Source organism: Natrix helvetica (genome assembly GCF_964273705.1).
Source record: "Natrix helvetica genome assembly, chromosome: 7".
NCBI classification, from domain to species: Eukaryota; Metazoa; Chordata; class Lepidosauria; order Squamata; family Natricidae; genus Natrix; species Natrix helvetica.
Window position 1 is genome coordinate 63,968,776 of NC_138558.1, and position 17,914 is coordinate 63,986,689.

Consider the following 17,914-nt stretch of genomic DNA (forward strand, 5'->3'; position numbering starts at 1 on the left):
TTTTTTCAAGAGGTTTCTGCCGTTTTCTGTTAGTGACTGGGTGTGAAAATAGAGAAGGCATATAGTAGTTTCAAGTGACTTTTTTTCTTCAGAGAAAGGCAACCATGGCAGGTAGCAGCACTAACAATACCATTGCAATGAGAACTGCTGAAAAGACCCTTAAGCAGAGTAAATGGCAAGCAGGAACTGGTTTTCCTTGTGTGCAATAATAGTAAATGATGACATCCTTGGATCAAACAGCTGTGAGTGCTTAGGAAGAAGAATTGAGGGTATTTTCATCAAATGGAGAAAGCATTGACATGACGCATCACACTTCTGTTACCAGAGACCTTTCCTTTAATATACATCATGGATGGCCAATAATAACTAAAACCTTTTAATTACCATATTTTTCGGAGCATAAGATGAACCTTTTTCCTTCAAAAAAAGAGGTTGAAAATCTGGGTGCATTTTATACACTGAATATAGCATTTTTTGCCTCTTGAAACCCTGCCCCCTTCACCAAAATGGCCGTCCATTGCCTTTAAGAGGCTTTCAGAGTGCTCCTGGGGGCTGGGGAGGGCAGAAATGAGCAAAAAATGGGCCGTTTTTTGCTCAATTGTGCCCCCCCCCCGGCAGCCCCCAGGAGCACTCTACAATCCTCCTAAAGGCTATACATGCCCTCTTTTTTTGCAAAAAAATGGGCTTGTTTTTGTGAAAAAATGGGCCGGTTTTGGGAGGTCTGCAGAGTGCAAAAACTTTTTTTTTTAGTTTGCCTCTTCAAAACCTTGGTGCGTCTTATACTCCGAAAAATACGGTATAAGCTGTCTGTGAATGAGCAAAGTTTATATATTCCTTAGCATTCTCTTTTATGTATTTTCCTTCTGTAAGTCAGTGGCGAACTGTGAGATGTTGTAGAACAGGGGTATCAAACTCACATCATCACAGTGGCATCACGTGGCGTATCGGGACTTTTTCTTCTTCGCTAAACTGGGGATGGGCATGGACAGCCCGTAACGCATCTGGCCTCTGGGGTGGGAGTTTGACAGCTCTGTTGTAGAATATTTTAGATTTTAGCCTGAAGTGCATAGGAAGTTAAAATTTGCTATCGATTAAAATTAAGTAGTTTTCCCAATGAATTAGTTTCACTAATAAAACAACGGTTTTGGATTATTATCACTTTAATTGCATTAAAGTGATAGTTTAATTTAAAGTGATAATTTAATTTAAATTCTCATTTAAAAACTGAAGTCTTGTTTTATTTTTTCAGATAATGTTGTGTTATATTTTGAACTATTGCTTGTTTATATGTATTTGTGCTGATGCTTTGAAGTTATTGTAATTTTAAACTCTTTTCTGCATAGTGCCTAACTCTGCACATAATGGTTATGAAGAAACCATCCAACGATCTCATAGGCCTTCATATGAAGACAGAATTTGCTTTGTAGCTACAGTTAGGTTAGCTACACCTCAATTTATTAAGGTTTGTTAAAATTATCTAGTCAAAAACGTTGCTAGTTCTTTGCATTTAATTTAGTCTGATTTATTCTTATTTAATATTTATTTAAATATGCTGACATCTGTGTGGTTAGTCATTCATCATGCAAAATTTAATTGCTGGAAGTCATTTCTAAAGGCTGCCCTCTTTAAAGAAGAATGTAGCACATGAATTATCAATTGGAAATAGTACAGTGACTCGCTACATCAACAGGCTTATTCCCAGCTCTGAAGAGAAATAAGTGGAATGCTGAGGATGCCTGTGGTTCCTTTATTGATCGCATGCATAGAATTCCTGTGGTGGGGAAATGTTCATCCTATAAAATGGATAGTAATGCAGGTGCAGCAAGTTGCATTCAATGAATCAGTTTCATTATCTGGACAACAATTTGAAAAGAGTCTTTAGATTAGATCAGAGGAATTCTGAGAATCTTAATTCTTTTTTTAATGTTTTTTTCCCTAGGAAATGAGCACAGTAGAAGAACCCAATGAAGAGTTCACCTCCAGGCATAGTTTAGAATGGAAGTTCCTTTTCTTGGATCACAGGTGCCATTTCTTACAAATAGAGTACGAATGTGGTAGCATTTTATTAGCATCAGTGGACATTATTTGGCCTTAGCTGTGTACAGGAAACAATGAATACCGTGGTTCTTGATGAATATTTTTATTTGATTCCAACCTTTGCATTTTAAAAAGCATATAGCATTTTTTTCTCTTTTCTGAAAACCAAAGAAATAATCCTTGTATCATTATCCAGGGCTCCACCAATAATAGGCTATTTACCATTTGAAGTGTTGGGGACATCAGGCTACGATTATTATCATGTGGATGACCTGGGAAATTTGGCAAAATGCCATGAACATTGTAAGTAATAACATAACCATCCTACATTATCATAGAATCTTGGAGGTAATCTAGTCTAATCTTTGCCCAGGGTAAGAATCCAATACAACAGCATTAAATACATCAAATTAAATTAAATTAATTACATCACCTGTTCCGACTAGCTGGCTTAGCTGATTGACAGTTCCATCTTCCACCTCCTGGCAAACATTTTATTGGGGAATTTTTAAGGGTATTTTAATATTTGTATTTTAACTAAGAATTGTACAGTATATTTTTTACCTCCTCCGTCTATGTCCACGTCTATGTCTATGTCTATGTTCATGTCTATGTATTTGTATATGGTTTTAACATGACTGTACACCGCCCCGAGTCCTGCCTAGGAAAGGGTGCGGTCTAGAAATAAAAGTTATTATTATTATTATTATTATTATTATTATTATTATTATTATTATTATTATTATTATTATTATTATTATTAAATGGTAAACATATTCCTATTTTCCCCCTGTAATTAAAGCTTAGGGAATTCAACATGCTTCTAAAGACTGCACCAATGGTGCATCATTATGAATAAAATTCATAACACTATGTTCCATATTTTTAAATAAGGTTTCCTTGTTTGTTTATTTATTAATTACTAGCTCACTTTGATTGGCACATTTTCACAAATTTTAAAAGTTAGGTTAAAATGCCTTTTTCTGCCTACTCTTTTTAAACCAACTTTTTAAAGCAATGCATGTATGCAATGAATGTATGCAATTTTATGATTCATAGCACGAGCAAAATTAAATAATTGTTGGTTTAAAAAAATAGTCTGTTCAGAATTGATTCTGTCTTGCCATTTGGATATTTTCTCTCCTTATATAATAAGTTCCAGCAGATTTAAACTCTTTCTATTTAGATTCCTATCAAGAAAATTTAAACAAATGTTGTAAACTGTTTTAGACCATATCCCAAAATTGGCATCTTGTGAAGCCCCCCTTTGTTGTTTCATCTTGTAGTAATGCAGTATGGGAAAGGGAAATCCTGCTATTACCGATTCCTCACAAAAGGCCAGCAGTGGATTTGGTTGCAGACTCATTACTATATCACTTACCATCAATGGAATTCTAGACCAGAATTTATTGTGTGTACACACACGGTAGTAAGGTAACAACTCTGCATCACTTTTTACTTTAATTGTTTAAAACCATTTTCTACTTCTATTTTATTTTTGCTATTTCAACTAAGCTTCAGGAAAATGGCTAGTGAAAAATATCTGAGTTAGTCAAGAATGTATGATTACATTAATTTTGAATTGCCGATATAATTATTTTTTGGTTTTGGTATAGACCTCTACAGAACTAAAAGTCTAATATCTTAAATGGTGCAAATGCTTTTGTATTTTGATAATATCCTGATATTTTCATTTACTTATCTGTAGTTATGCTGAGGTTCGAGCAGAAAGACGGCGCGAACTTGGCATAGAAGAATCTCTGCCAGAGATTATAGCAGAGAAAGTACGTTTTCTGCTCTTTCTTTATATTTGTTCCTTTTACTGATGTATTGTTCTTTTCACCTGGTGAATGGTTTAAATGATTTGAAATTAATGTGCATCTATAAAGTGAACTGAATCTCCAAAAATGCATTCACATTATGTGAGTACTTATATAAATACATTTATTTCTATTTGTTATGTTTATAAGACCAGAAATAATAAGTATTCAGGGTTCTAATAATATTCTGTTAGGTTTAAAAAGAAGAAGAAAAGATAAATTTCAGATAACTGTTTTATGTAGTAGAACAATGTGTAGAATGCTAATAAATGCCATTTCTACAATGTATCTATTAGTATTTTCTAACTTTAACATACTATCCTTACAAGAATCTTCAGCACTTTTGGTTCTGAAGGCACAGGAAATTTTGCAAAATATGATATGGGTAAAATAACAACAAAACATTTGCTTTGTTCTCATGGTTATTTCTAACCATTTCTAAAATTACTACACCTTCCTTTCTAAAAAGCTTTCATTCCTGAAGAATTTGCTATTCCCTTCTCTCTCTGATTCATATTGTCTCTCTGATTTATATTGTCGTTCTCAGTGTCACATTTATATACATGCACACGCACTTTAACCTTCCAGTTTTTCATTTATAGTCATATAGTTAGGTGGGTCCAACTTTTGGGTTAGGTTACTTGGGCCACATTGAGTTAATTGTCTTGGGTCATATATAAAATATATAATATAGTTAATGTTATAAATGCACATATTAATGGTAAAGGTTTATGAGCTTGTGGGGCTGCAAGCTAGCTTTCTGGGGTGCACACAGCACATGGGTCATGGGTTGGACATGCCTGCTTTACACCCTTTTTTTTACCGGATTGTAAGAAAACATGTGGAAACCAACAAAGATTGTAAGCCAGGGCTGGGATGGGAAGATATTTGGATTACTTCATGGCATGCAAAACTGGAAAAATTTGGAAGAGAGAGAGTAGATGACTGCCATTGAAATGTTGTTGCCCTTATGAAAGTCTATATCTGCCTAATTTAAAAACATAGTCTGATTTTTCCTATTGTTTTGTTTTGGATAAGCTAGAAAAACCTTATTTTCCTCCCCAGAGTCAGGATTCTAGTTCTGACAATCATATAAATACAGTGAGTCTCAAAGAAGCATTGGAGAGATTTGATCGCAGCCCCACACCTTCTGCCTCCTCTAGGAGTTCCAGGAAATCTTCTCATACTGCAGTTTCGGATCCTTCATGTGAGTGTCGAGAATTGAAATATTTTCCTATGGTTGACTATTTATACAGTCTATTTATGTTATGTTCTATTTGAAGCTAAGAGACTTAAAAAACAAAGGACAAGAAATTACATTTGAAGTCTGTTTTCAGTTTTAAAAGCTTTATAATTTTCCAGTGAAAGACCAAGCACTTGTCTAAGCGTATTTGTTTTAGGATGATGATTAATAAAATTATCTTTCAATATTCATTGGCTGCTGCTTTAGCAACACCAACAAAGATGACAGTGGATACTAGCACTCCTCCAAGGCAAAATTTATCTGCACATGAAAAGTCTGCACAAAGGAGAGCTTCGCTTGGTAGCCAGGTAATCCTTTAGAAGTAGCACCACTTCTCCAAAGTTAAGAAATGTTACTTTCATTTTTTTTAAGAAGAAAAGTGAATTCTAGAAGGTTATCTCATCATCCAGTTTACATGTAATCATTTTGGAAGCTTTCCGATATCTAGGTTTTTTTTGCCCTGTGCTCTTTATGTACATTTGTATAGCCTTTTTGTTAATGTCACCCAGTACATCTGGCTGTTCAAATCATATAGAACAGGGGTTTCCAAACTTGGCAACTTTAAGACTTGTGGACTTCAACTCCCAGAATTCCCCAGCCAGCTCTGCTGGCTGGGGAATTCTGGGAGTTGAAGTCCACAAGTCTTAAAGTTGCCAAGTTTGGACACCCCTGATATAGAATAACACATATTTGAATGGAAATTAGATTTTAATATATTTCACTTTAGTGAGTTGAAATTGGTGTCTTACAGTTTAACCGTTCGGTTATAAATGTTGTAATGTTCATGTTCTTTAGAATTACTTTTTAATTTGCACCTCTTCCATGTCAGATAATCATTAGGTGCAAAGAAAAAGATGTTTATAGAAAGTTTTATATTCCCTGAGAGCAACACTGGGATAAATCTCTGAGGTTTCTTCTTTGAATGTTTGATTTCTGTTGGCCTCTGTGAGATGTACATTTGACATTTTTTATGAGTATTTATACTAAGGCAAATCAGAAGCAGCAGACTGACTTCATTAAATGATTTTGCATGGCTGAGTTTCATTCTTGTTGTTATAGGATAGGAGGATTTGTTTTTATTCAGTTATGTCAGTAGAAACAAACACCCCCAAAAGGATGGGTTTTTAAAATATTTTCCTGATATCAGTGCTATTAAAATAAAATGTTGCTTTGTTTTCATCAGGTGTGAAAGAAATTAACTGAATAATTATATGTGTGTATATTTTTTAATTTTAGCCTTTAAATTCACAATCCATTGGGCAGCCTCTGGCACAACCAATGATGACCCAGCCTGCAACTTTACAACTTCAGCAAAGCATGTCTCAGGTAACAACTCAATCTGAATGTTAAAAGCAAAAATAGATACTTTGTGCAGGGTACTGAAGATACAATGCAAAATTTAACACAGAATTTAAAAGATCTTAGCTGAATCAGATTCAATTCTTAGAGAGAAGTAACTTGTTTTTAAAATGCCCAGTGTGATCGATGGTCTCTGAAAGGCTTCCTTCCTAACTACTAACTTTGCCTGATCCTACTCAGGTCGCCAGTCCAGATAAGATTGGCCAGGTGCTGTCAGTTGCCAAGGCAATATAAAATTTAAGTACTTAACTTAAATTTTCTCCTTGTTTACTTTTAAGGTTTCTCTAAAAGGTCACTGTTCTCTATGTTGGAATATTTTTTGGTTGTTTTATGCTGTGTAATACTTTAGCTGATTAAATTGATTTCAATGTGTATATAGCTAACAGTCAGGTGCTTTGTAATAGTCGGATACTTTTCTTATAACATATTGATTACTGATTCAGATCTTTTATAAAAAATTCTGCTTTGTAGCCAATGCTTCAGTTTTCTGCTCAATTAGGAGCTATGCAACACTTAAAGGACCAATTGGAGCAAAGAACACGAATGATAGAAGCAAACATCCATCGCCAGCAAGAGGAACTGCGAAAAATTCAGGAACAACTCCAGATGGTTCATGGACAAGGCCTCCAGGTTAGTTTGAAGTAATTAGATAGGAACGTAGATAGTATGCAAAAAATGAGATTTGATTTCAACATATGAAAATTGTGTTTATATTTCTATTGGCTAGTATGAACTGTAGTATTTTATCTACAAAATTTCATGATAAAGACAGCTATCAATATTTTGATAATTCATTTGCTTAGAAATTTTTTTCACAAACATACAGTCAATTCTATTTATATTAATTAATTGGATAATTAACATTAAAGATAGTCCTCATTTAGCAGCTACAATTGGGACCTGCAACTTTACCATTAAGTGAGACATCCCAATTTTATGACTTTGATTTATTTTTTTAAAATGTATTAAAGAGTTAAAAAATAATGCAAAGTACAATAAAGAAAAAATAGAAAAGTAAACAGATTAAAAAGAAAAAAGTAGAAAAAAAGAAAGAAATGTAAGAATTTAGTAAAGAAAAAGAAAAGTAGTATCTAAAGAAGTAATTAGCAATCTTCATCACAAGTATAAACTATTTTACTAACTTTTCACCTCCTCTTAATTTACAACCAATTGGATCTGTTCATCCAATGTCTTATCTATAAACAAATCCATAAAGCATTATCATTTTGGTTGTGGTAGCAGGTACAGTCCATTAAGGAAATAACCTAACTATTTTAACCTTAATTAAGAAACATTTTTATAGTTCTTTCTTTTACTTCTAACAGTCTTAATTTTTAATCCATTCAAGTAATGTCCTAGAACTTTATTTCTTTTCCTTTCTTTTTAACTCTTTCTTACTAGATTCTTTCAAGTTTTAACAAATCTCTTTCGTAGAATATAAAATAATTACCCCGATCACTCCCTTGGTTTATTATTTGTAATTCCTTTTTTTATTGTTGAAGCATCAGCCAATCTCTATGTCCATTTTTTCCATGTTTTTCTTGTAGTCTGCCATTTGTAAATCCATTTTCAACTCTGTATCTGTCTCTATCTTGTGGGTTTGTTCCTCTTTTGCCATTTCTTCCAAAATAACTTGGATACAATCTATCCATAGAAGCAAAGATTGCTACTTACTTTGTCAATATTAACTTCTGATTCCATTTTTCAATAGTAATTTTCAGTATTTCCAATGTTGTAATAGTTTATGTATTCTTCCCCTTTAGTTCCCTCCAGCGTCCAAATTTTGAAATTCTTTATCTCTTTTATGTTCAGAACAACTTGAACATGGGAAGAATTCTTATAATTAATTCCAACATCTTACTTCAGATTTATCTGGGCTCTTAGTTTATCACTTTCTAAAATCAAAATCTTAATTCATCTTTTTTCTGTTTATTTCAATTTTTAAAAGTTCTTAAGGTTGTAGTTATTCTTTCATGAAAGAATTAATGGTAGGCTTAGCTAGAGTTTTCATATTTATTAAGCCAAAGGTTTCTGATAGCTGAAAAATAGTTAATCAGCCATTTCCAAATTTGATTAGAAAGGGGAGTATGAGAAAGTAATGTCCTTTTAAAGGCTCCAACTGCAATTTGAGTGAAATGGCGATTCACTCACATCCCAGTGCTCAAAACCTAAGCTTTGTGGTCTGCTTGCAAGGAGCAACTGGGGTCTCTCTGTGTAATTTCACATCCTCTCTTTATTCAAAGAGCTGTTCTATTTACCGTCTCTTTATTTTTCACCATGGTTGTTGGCTCTGCTTGTCACAGAGTCGTTTTCAGTCTGAAATTTCTTTCCCTGAAAGTCTTCTGTTTTATTTTAGCTTTTCTTTGCTCTACAGACCTGCAAACGTCATAAAAAGGAGAATTACTCCTAAAGTTAATTTTCATCGCCGTTATAACTACAAATAGTCTCTAAGTGAATCAGTTGCTAAACAAGGACTACTTGTAGGGGTTATTAACAAATATTGTCTTCCTTAATAGATATATTATTATATGTTCTGCTATTAATTACCAGAGCTTTCTTCAATGTATTGCCCTTAAAATGTATTGCACATAGCCAATATATCAGGAGGACACCAGGTTAGAAAAATTGAAAAAAAAGTAGAAAGATAATGCTGATTTAGAATATATGCCACTAGGGACTTTATGATTTATGTGTTTGCTTAAAAGCAAGCTCTGTTGAACTGAATGGCTTATTTCCAAGTATATTGATTGGATACATTTAATTTCTCATAAACAATGTTACTATACAAAATAATTATGCGATGATCGTTTGTTGGTAGTATTTTAAGCATTGATGTGGACTATGTTTCTTCCAAAAGATGTTCTTGCAGCAATCTACTCCGGGGTTAAACTTTGGGTCTGTACAGCTAGCTTCTGGAAACGCCTCAACTATTCAACAGATCACCCCAATAAGCATGCAAGGCCAGGTTGTTCAGACTAACCAGATCCAAGGTGGCATGAACAGTGGACATATTGGTTCTCAGCACATGATGCAGCAACAATCTCTGCAAAGTACCACAGCACAGGTAGTAGATAGGATTCAGTTATACGGTGACGTTTTGCAGAGTTGTGTAATGCAATGTTTCTCAACCTTGGTGACTTTTAGATGGGTGGACTTCAACTCCTAGAATTCTCCAGCCAGCAACGTTGGCTGGGGAATTCTGGGAATTGAAGTCCACCCAATCTAAAAGTCACCAAGGTTGAGAAACACTGGGTAATGTTTCAGATTCAGTTCCAAAATAGTGATTTGGAGCATAGGGGTGAAGTAAATTTGTCATATTTGTGCAACTCTTTAAAACAGCCCACCTTTTTTTTTCTTGAAATCTGCCATTATGGAATGTGATCCTCTTTGAGTCTCTGTATGCTCTGAAGCAACTTTCTGGACATGAAGTCTAAGTACTCCATACCCTAGTTATGTGTCACAAACATCTCTTGCATCTGTGTGATATCCAGAGTGCTTCCTGAGCAGCATTTCTTTTGTTAGCACATGTCTTCAAGAAGAAACTGACTTCTTTGCATAAGGAAATACTTACAGGGCAGGAAAGTGTAACTCATGAGCCAAAATCAATTTTTGGAGAATTGCATGGGGAGCATGTCGTAATGTGAATTGCTCCTTCAGTTAAGTATCTTACATTGATCCTTTAATGTGTAATAAACAGTATCTTTTATTCTTTTGATTAAAGGTGCAGAAATAGGCTTTCCTCTTATTTTAATTCCTATTCTTTTCCAAATCAGATTCCTAGCTGTACGCAATTTCATCATAAGATCTACATCTCTAGTGCTATAATGTTTATAGTCACAGCTAAGCTCAGAAAAGGATATTGTATGAGTACTATAATTGGCTCATAGTTAACACTCCAATTTAGACTACTGTTCCTTTCCGTTGGAATAGTGATAGTTCACATCTGTTGAATGAAGCTGAATAATTGTCCTGACAAAATATTTTATTTCTGCAGCATAATCAACAAACCATTCTCAGCGGGCATAGTCAACAGACGTCTCTAAGCACCCAAGGCCAGAATACGCTATCAGCCCCATTATACAACACTATGGTAATTTCCCAGCCGGCTCCAGGAAGTGTAGTCCAACTTCCTTCAACTCTACAGCAGACCAATAACCAGAATGCTGCCATCACCACCTTTGCCCAGGATAGGCAAATCAGGTGAGTGTGAGCAAATCTGGCAGGATTGTTCTGGATAGCAGCATTGGAAGGTTCAGTATGTATGATAGTTCCCCTTTAAACTTTGCTTGGCAAAGTTTTCTTTATTGTGAAGAGAAAACTAGAAGGATTAAATGAGGAAACTAGTTTAATAAATTAAGAAACAAGAGAGACCAACTTAAATATGATATTTTGAGATGTGATCTACTATGCCTGGGGACAGTCTTCTGGAGGTCTGCTGCTGCAGCCCTTAATTTTTCTTGGAAAAGGGAGAGCCAGCATGGGTAAAGTGACGATGCACCAGAGGTAGATTATTGTCATATTTGAAGGCAAAGATAGGATATTTTTTCTTGTTTCTTCTTTCTTTCAGGTTGGGATTTTTAGGAAGCTTATTAAGCTCATTTTAAGATTTCCTACCGTTTTTATGCTGTCACCCTCAAAGTGCTGTCCCTTTTCTAATAAGGCAGGGGTGTCCAAACTTGGCAACTTTAAGACTTGTGGACTTCAACTCCCAGAATTCCCCAGCCAGCTCTGCTGGCTGGGGAATTCTGGGAGTTGAAGTCCACAAGTCTTAAAGTTGCCAAGTTTGGACACCCCTGTAATAAGGCAAAAGAAAAACAACAAGGCCATGCTGCCAGTTTTCAACAATTGTGGTCAGAGGAAGCACAAAAATTATTTCTGGGGACAGAATGTTGGGAGACTTTGTGGCTTCAGGTCAGCCCTTCCTGATTTGTTAAAGCAACTAACTGGATGCCATTTCCTGTATATCCCTGGTGATGATAACAGGTTGCCTTCATGCCTGACATTGACTTTCTTGAAATTATTTGGCTATAAAGATGGGGGAAGAGTCCTTTTCGGTCATGACACCAAACACTTCCCAACAGGAAAGACTGATGTTTCTTAGCTGGTGAATATATTGATTTGTAATTCTGCCAGTATATATCTTCAGCATATAAACTTTTTTAAAATTTAGTTAGCTAAGTGAAAATGTCATCATGTAAAACTAGTTGTATTAAAAAACTGCTGATAAAAGTAGATCTCACTCAAAATGTTGGATCCGTTGGACGCTTGTTCTCTCTCAACAAGGCCGCTCTTTTGTATGAAACTTACTGGCAGTCCAAGCCAATACAGTTCACATTAAGTCAACTCTCCAGAAGTTGTGAACGCCCCAACACTGGAAGTCTTTAAGAAGATGTTGGATAGCCATTTGTCTGAAACGGTATAGGGTTTCCTGCCTAGGCAGGGGATTGGACTAGAAGACCTCCAAGGTCCCTTCCAACTCTGCTATTGTATTGTATAATTTGATAACCCTAATTTAGAATACCTGGGAGAGACAACTGATGCTTATTTGCTTTCACAGATTTTCCCAAGGCCAACAGCTGGTGACAAAATTAGTGACTGCGCCTGTAGCATGTGGAACAGTAATGGTACCAAGTACCATGTTTATGGGGCAGGTGGTGACTGCTTATCCGACTTTTGCTGCACAACAGCAGCAGCAACCACAGACATTATCAATACCGCAGCAACAGGAACAGCAGCAGCCCCAGGAGCAGCCCCAGCAGCAGCTTGCTTCAGTTCAACCTCCAGCTCAGGCTCAGCTGACCCAGCATCCTCAACAGTTTTTACAGGTGAAACCAGAAGGAACCAGCTCTCTGAACCCCCAGTTCAATTAAACCAAGAGTAGTGTTTCTCAACCTTAGTAAGGTGTGACGTGTGGACTTCAACTCCCAGAATTCCACAGCCATCTGTTGAAGTCCCATACAGCTTAGAGATGCCAAGATTGAAAGAAAAAAAACCCCACATCAAATTAGAGATATCTTCAAAGAACTTGGTAGAACCATCTTCCGCAGACAGATCATGCAAATTTACAACTTTGGTGCTTGTGTGTTATGTGCTTAGCTCTGCTGGCTGGGGAATTCTGGGAGTTGAAGTCCACAAGTCTTAAAGTTCCCAAGTTTGGATACCCCTGGCTTAGGTGTACAGTGCACACCTTTCAAGGTGAATAACACAGGGCATATATTAAGAATTGCCAAAAATACCAGGTTCTGTTCTTGAAAGGTGAATTTTTAAATAGTTTTAAGGTCAGATATTCAGGCAAAAGATTTGGTTGGATTTATATATTGCATTTCTTCCCTAAAACAAATGCCTGTAGTGAGCACCTCTCGGGCATTCTTCTGATTTACAATTAGAACTATTGCTTTCATTAAAAAAATTCTTTTGAAATTTTTGTTTTTGCCAATATGTAATTCCTTGCATATGTCTATATATGCTTCCCTTTGCTTGTAAGAGGCATGAGTAAATATTTATTTATGATCCAATTACAATATAAAGAGGCAAGAAAAATCCAGAATTGAAGAGCGTATGTTCTTATTAATAGCAGTAGGAAGAAAGCAAAAAATGTAGTTTCACGAAAACATACAACCTTTATTTTAAAACTAAATATGTTTAAAAAGAGCTTGTGACATAGCATATAACTCATTTGTTTAGTGCTCTGAATGGGGGGGGGGGACGACGACACAGAGAGAGACACAGGCCATACGCCTTCCTATTTTCCCCACAACAAAAAACCTGCGAGGTGAGTTTGGCTGAGAAAGTGAGACTAGCCCAGTCACCCAGCTAGCTTTCATGCTTAAGGCAGGACTAGGACTTGGCGTCTTGTCTTCTAGCCTTAACCACTAGACCAAACGGGCTCCTATTATATATAGATATTGTGGGATATATACCCTATTTGGACACATCGGAAAAAGGGAATTCCCCCTTTCCCTCTGTATAATAAGTTGCAGTTACAGTATGGGATCATAATGTGATGTTGTTAGGTAACCTGCTTCTGTTCTGACAGCTTAACCTCCCCCTCTCGTTTATATATTTGTAGACATCCAGATTACTTCATGGAAATCAGTCGACGCAACTGATTCTCTCTGCTGCTTTCCCACTACAACAAAGCACTTTTGCCCAGTCGCATCACCAGCAGTCCCAGTCACAGCCACCGCAAATGCCACGACACAGAGCTGACAGCATGACAGAGGCTTCTAAAGTGCCGCCCCAATAGTGTGGGGGCTTTGCTACTGGGAGCAAGACTGGCAGGGGAACTGCTCAGCTTGTAATTGCACTGGAGACGGTGAGATAGGAGTCGACAGATTTTGCAATGCACAGTATTGAAGTCCTTTTAGCTGCCTGGAATGTATCTGCTGAAGAAAACTGTACAACGTGCTATGGGATTTCCAGGAGGTGTAAAGCTGGAAGAGATGACGGGACAGGGACATGCTGACTTTTGCCAGGAATGTAATTGCTCTGGTTTCTGTGTTTGGCTTTTCTCCAAAGGCCGTGAGTTACTTTGTCCAGATCAAAGTCAAAATGTTCAGTGGACTAAACAAGATACTTACAATTAAGTTTGCTCAGATTAAGTGTTATGATGGACAGGCTGTTGCTACAGCTATTTAAGTATGCCTGCAATTATGCTCCAAAGCAAAGTTATTATTTTTTTCATATTACAGGACAGTAAATATTTTCAAAATATTGAATGGAATCTATCTTCATTGTACAGATACTGTAAAATACTGTGTATATGTCTGGTAAAAAGCAAGAGAGCAGGATATTTTATATGAAGCATGGAACTTGGTTTGAATATGTTTTTTCCCAAAATTTCACCAAATGTTCAAACTACTGTTTTCATCTGTTTTATACCTGTTTGTCTTCTCCATCGTGGAATCTGTAACCTGCACGGTCATTTATTCTCATCTGTAATGTGGGCACAATCTCCTGTTCGTAGTTTATGTGTAATGTCCAGTTTGTTCCATGAGGTGATAGTGTGTTCAGGTTTGTGGAAATTTTTGCAAGTTAAATTATTGATGAAATAATTGACTCTTTGAACTGTGGGGGTTCAAGGCATTCAATTTCATAAATACCATTTGTCATGTATCATTTCATGAATATTTTTTTCTCTGGAAAAAAAATAGGAATTTGCACTGCTCTGTTTTTGATGGTTTGGAATTTTGATTCCCCAAAGCTGTCTTTTGATATAATACATAGTTGCAAATATTTATGTAAAACATATGGTTTAAAATATGAACATGATTTTCACAAATGACTCAAATATAGGAATAATTTGCACAAAATATATTTAAATTTAATAATTGTAGGCACTTTTTAACTTCTCTGCCGTGGGAAATGTGATTTCGGAATTTGTTGGAATCTTTTTATTCTCCTGTAAAATGTTAACCTTTATTTAATCACAGATAATTCAGGGTCATTTGAAGCAGAACAAATAAAACCTCCACAGTGCCTTGATTTTGATTCAGGTAGTAGTGCTAAACATACTGAATTACATTATCTTGAATTTATGACCATATTTGAAGTTTTAGTTCACTAACAAAACATGCTTCCTAGCTAAGTCTCTATTGTAGTTGTACATATAAGTATTTTTAAAACTGTACAAATTAAGAATTGAAATGTTTTTAAAATGCTGCACTCTCCTTAAACATTCAGTAAGGGAATAGCTGCAGTGTAATTACTCACATTCCACAATTTGAAATTATGCATCTAATTTTTTTCTAAATTTATGCCAAAACATGTATGTGAGTAACAACACAACTAATTTGTAAAGCAATTTAAATTGAGTTATCTGAAATGAGGTGGAATATCTAAATAAGATATAAAGGGATAACATTGTATTAAGACTTCAGATGACAAATTCACTTCATAAAGATAATAAAAAGATCCAACTGAAATTCTGTACAGATTTTAAAAAAAGTTTAATATATTTTATGGTACTAGTTTTAAAATCCACGTCTGCAGAGCAAAATAAGTTTGAAAAGACTTAATTGGGTATCTAAAAGGGAAAAAAAGTGCAGGAATGTCTGAATCAAGAAAGATTGGGTAATAAGGAGGAGCTTTATTAACGTAACCAAAGTTATAGTGAAAGCCGCAAAGAATGTAGTGCTGGTTGGGCAAAGCAACATCTTGGTAGAAAATACCAAGTGTTTATCCTAAGGTTAATTTAGATGCTATTCAGGTATCATGCTAAACTATCAGCTTATCTTAGTTGTAAATGTGCCCTTGTACATCTACTGACTATTTTCTAAGTGGTAGATAAATTGAGCATAACATTCATATGCAAGATTCTGCTTTCACCTGTCTTGAAGAAATCAGAGAATGAAGCCATAATTTGTGTAAATGCCACTCCTGGCTTTATTTCTTGGTTTTTGTGGGAAACATGCTAGGCTTGTCCACAATGTGGGTTGACCGTAGCCACATTTATGACCGCACCGGTAGATATGCTTGAGCATGTTTGTTACTAAGGCAGGCATATGGTTTAATGTGATATGTGAACAGCTCCTTCAAGTTTTTTTCCATTGCTGTAGCCTTATATGGTTCCAATCCCCCCCTGCCCCACATGCATCATTCAACAGTTTTAATAGCTTGTACCGTAATCAAATTTTTAAGATTTATTTTTAAAGAACCAAAGAATTGGATTAATCCTATTCCCTCTTGGCAAATACTGGAAACCAGTGGGTAGCTTACATAGGAAACTACGTAGCATTATTATCTACATACATAAGAAATGTGGAAATAGTTCTATGAATTTAATTGCAAATAACTCTGTTCTGCCGTAACTTGTTTGTTGTAATCCCAATCCTGGTTGTGTTGAACAAAAACCTTTGTATGTAGTAAATGATTGTCTAGTTGGGCTTAAAGCTATTTAGAATATTATTATAGCATTAAATAAGAAAATTGGGAGGGCTTTGGAATTGCTTTATAGATCAAGGTTTTAGCCTAAGAGTGCAGAGCAATATGGGCAGTTCATTTGGTATAGATTTCCTTTGTAATTTTGATTGAGAAAGAACACAACTACAGTATCAGTAGATGTGACATGTATTTTTGGAGGTTATATAAAAGGTGAGCTAATGGAAGAAAAGTAGTAAGAAAGTAAAAAGCAAATACTAAAGATTTTTTTTTTCTATAGCACTCCAGACATACTTCAACGAAACAAAAAAATTTTTAGAAGGTATGTTGGCATTTATGATTATTTTCTGGCTGATGACTTTGTCTGAATATTTTTTGCTTCCGTGGAGTGTCAATGTGCCCTACATAGCGAAAAGATCCAGCTTTTTCTCTTAATGACAAGTTTGTCATTAAGATTCTCAAGGCTAGCGTATAGCCTTGGTGTTTCTCACTTTTAACTTTTAATCTCAGAAATTGTAAGCGTGGTTATTCCACCATCTGTAATTTAGTATGGCCAAATGTCTCTGCTGGGGAAGGCAGGGCGGGTGGAGTGGGCACGAGGAGCTGGGAGTTCATGTTGTGGGTATTGCACTTAAGCTAAAGCAGGGGTGGGCAACCTGTACAGGGTCAGGGACCACACTACAGCTTCCTGACCTCCTGGAGAGCTGCAGGAGGCCTTCCGTTGACATGGAGAAATGGGTCGGCCTTTGGAGGGGCAGCGTTTGAGTGGGAAGTGGGAACGGGAGACCTCCGGGAGGCAAGTTCCCTCCCACAATCAAACTCTGAGACAGTGCCAAACTGTATTCATTTTGTGGCCAGTTCTTGGCAGTGCAATTTTGGCCCCTTTTTCAGGGTGGTCGGGTAGTGTGAAGGGTGGGGATGGGAACATTTTGCTTCCATTCCCATTCTTTTTTTTTTATTTGGGGGGGGGGAGGAGAAAGGAAAACTTGTTTTGGCAAAATCCAGTCGTTTTGCCACTGAATCCCAGCAGTGCAGTTGCAGAGAGGTTTCGAATGAGTTCCTGGGCGTGGCAAGATGCCAACCTCTGTGCAGGAGCAACAGTTGAACAAGGGATAGGAAGCCTGAGGAGGTGCTGCTGAAAGGGAGAAGGGTAGTTTAGGTTTGCTTACATTTGTGGGGTTTGGAGGGGAAGGAAGACTCCAAAGATGAGCTTCTAGGAATTCTAGAGGGAATCGTATATGTACGTCTTTGGTTGTTCGGGTTTTTTCCCGCGTAGAATTGGAAGTATCATCACGACGTTTCGATGAAGTCTCATTCATCATCTTCAGGTTGGTGCTTCCGGCTTGGTGCGGAGCACCAAGCCGGAAGCACCAACCTGAAGATGATGAATGAGACTTCATCGAAACGTCGTGATGATACTTCCAATTCTACGCGGGAAAAAACCCGAACAACCAAAGACGTACATATTAACACCCGCGAAAACCTCAAAAAACATATATATACACATATTAAGAGAATCTAGTCAGCGCTCTCCATATGCCTTCCATTATTTTTATGTAGAAGTTTACTTGCTGGT

At 36.3% G+C, this 17,914-nt stretch overlaps 1 protein-coding gene across 8 annotated transcripts in view; it reads left to right on the forward strand.

Annotated features, from left to right (window-relative positions):
• CLOCK (clock circadian regulator) overlaps nt 1–17,674 on the forward strand; it is a 70,149-nt gene extending 52,475 nt beyond the window's left edge. For 7 of the 8 annotated variants that reach the window (XM_081959452.1, XM_081959451.1, XM_081959448.1 and 4 more), the window contains 13 exons: nt 1,344–1,462; nt 1,940–2,022; nt 2,234–2,340; nt 3,324–3,471; nt 3,746–3,821; nt 4,923–5,064; nt 5,308–5,408; nt 6,337–6,426; nt 6,931–7,089; nt 9,317–9,523; nt 10,454–10,659; nt 12,017–12,284; nt 13,529–17,674. In XM_081959452.1, coding sequence (XP_081815578.1) covers nt 1,344–1,462; nt 1,940–2,022; nt 2,234–2,340; nt 3,324–3,471; nt 3,746–3,821; nt 4,923–5,064; nt 5,308–5,408; nt 6,337–6,426; nt 6,931–7,089; nt 9,317–9,523; nt 10,454–10,659; nt 12,017–12,284; nt 13,529–13,705 — 1,883 coding nt within the window. In that variant the 3' untranslated portion in view covers nt 13,706–17,674. The remainder of the gene's footprint in view (nt 1–1,343; nt 1,463–1,939; nt 2,023–2,233; nt 2,341–3,323; nt 3,472–3,745; nt 3,822–4,922; nt 5,065–5,307; nt 5,409–6,336; nt 6,427–6,930; nt 7,090–9,316; nt 9,524–10,453; nt 10,660–12,016; nt 12,285–13,528) is intronic. The other variant, XM_081959454.1, reaches the window with a different exon arrangement.
• Nucleotides 17,675–17,914: the final 240 nt, after the last annotated feature.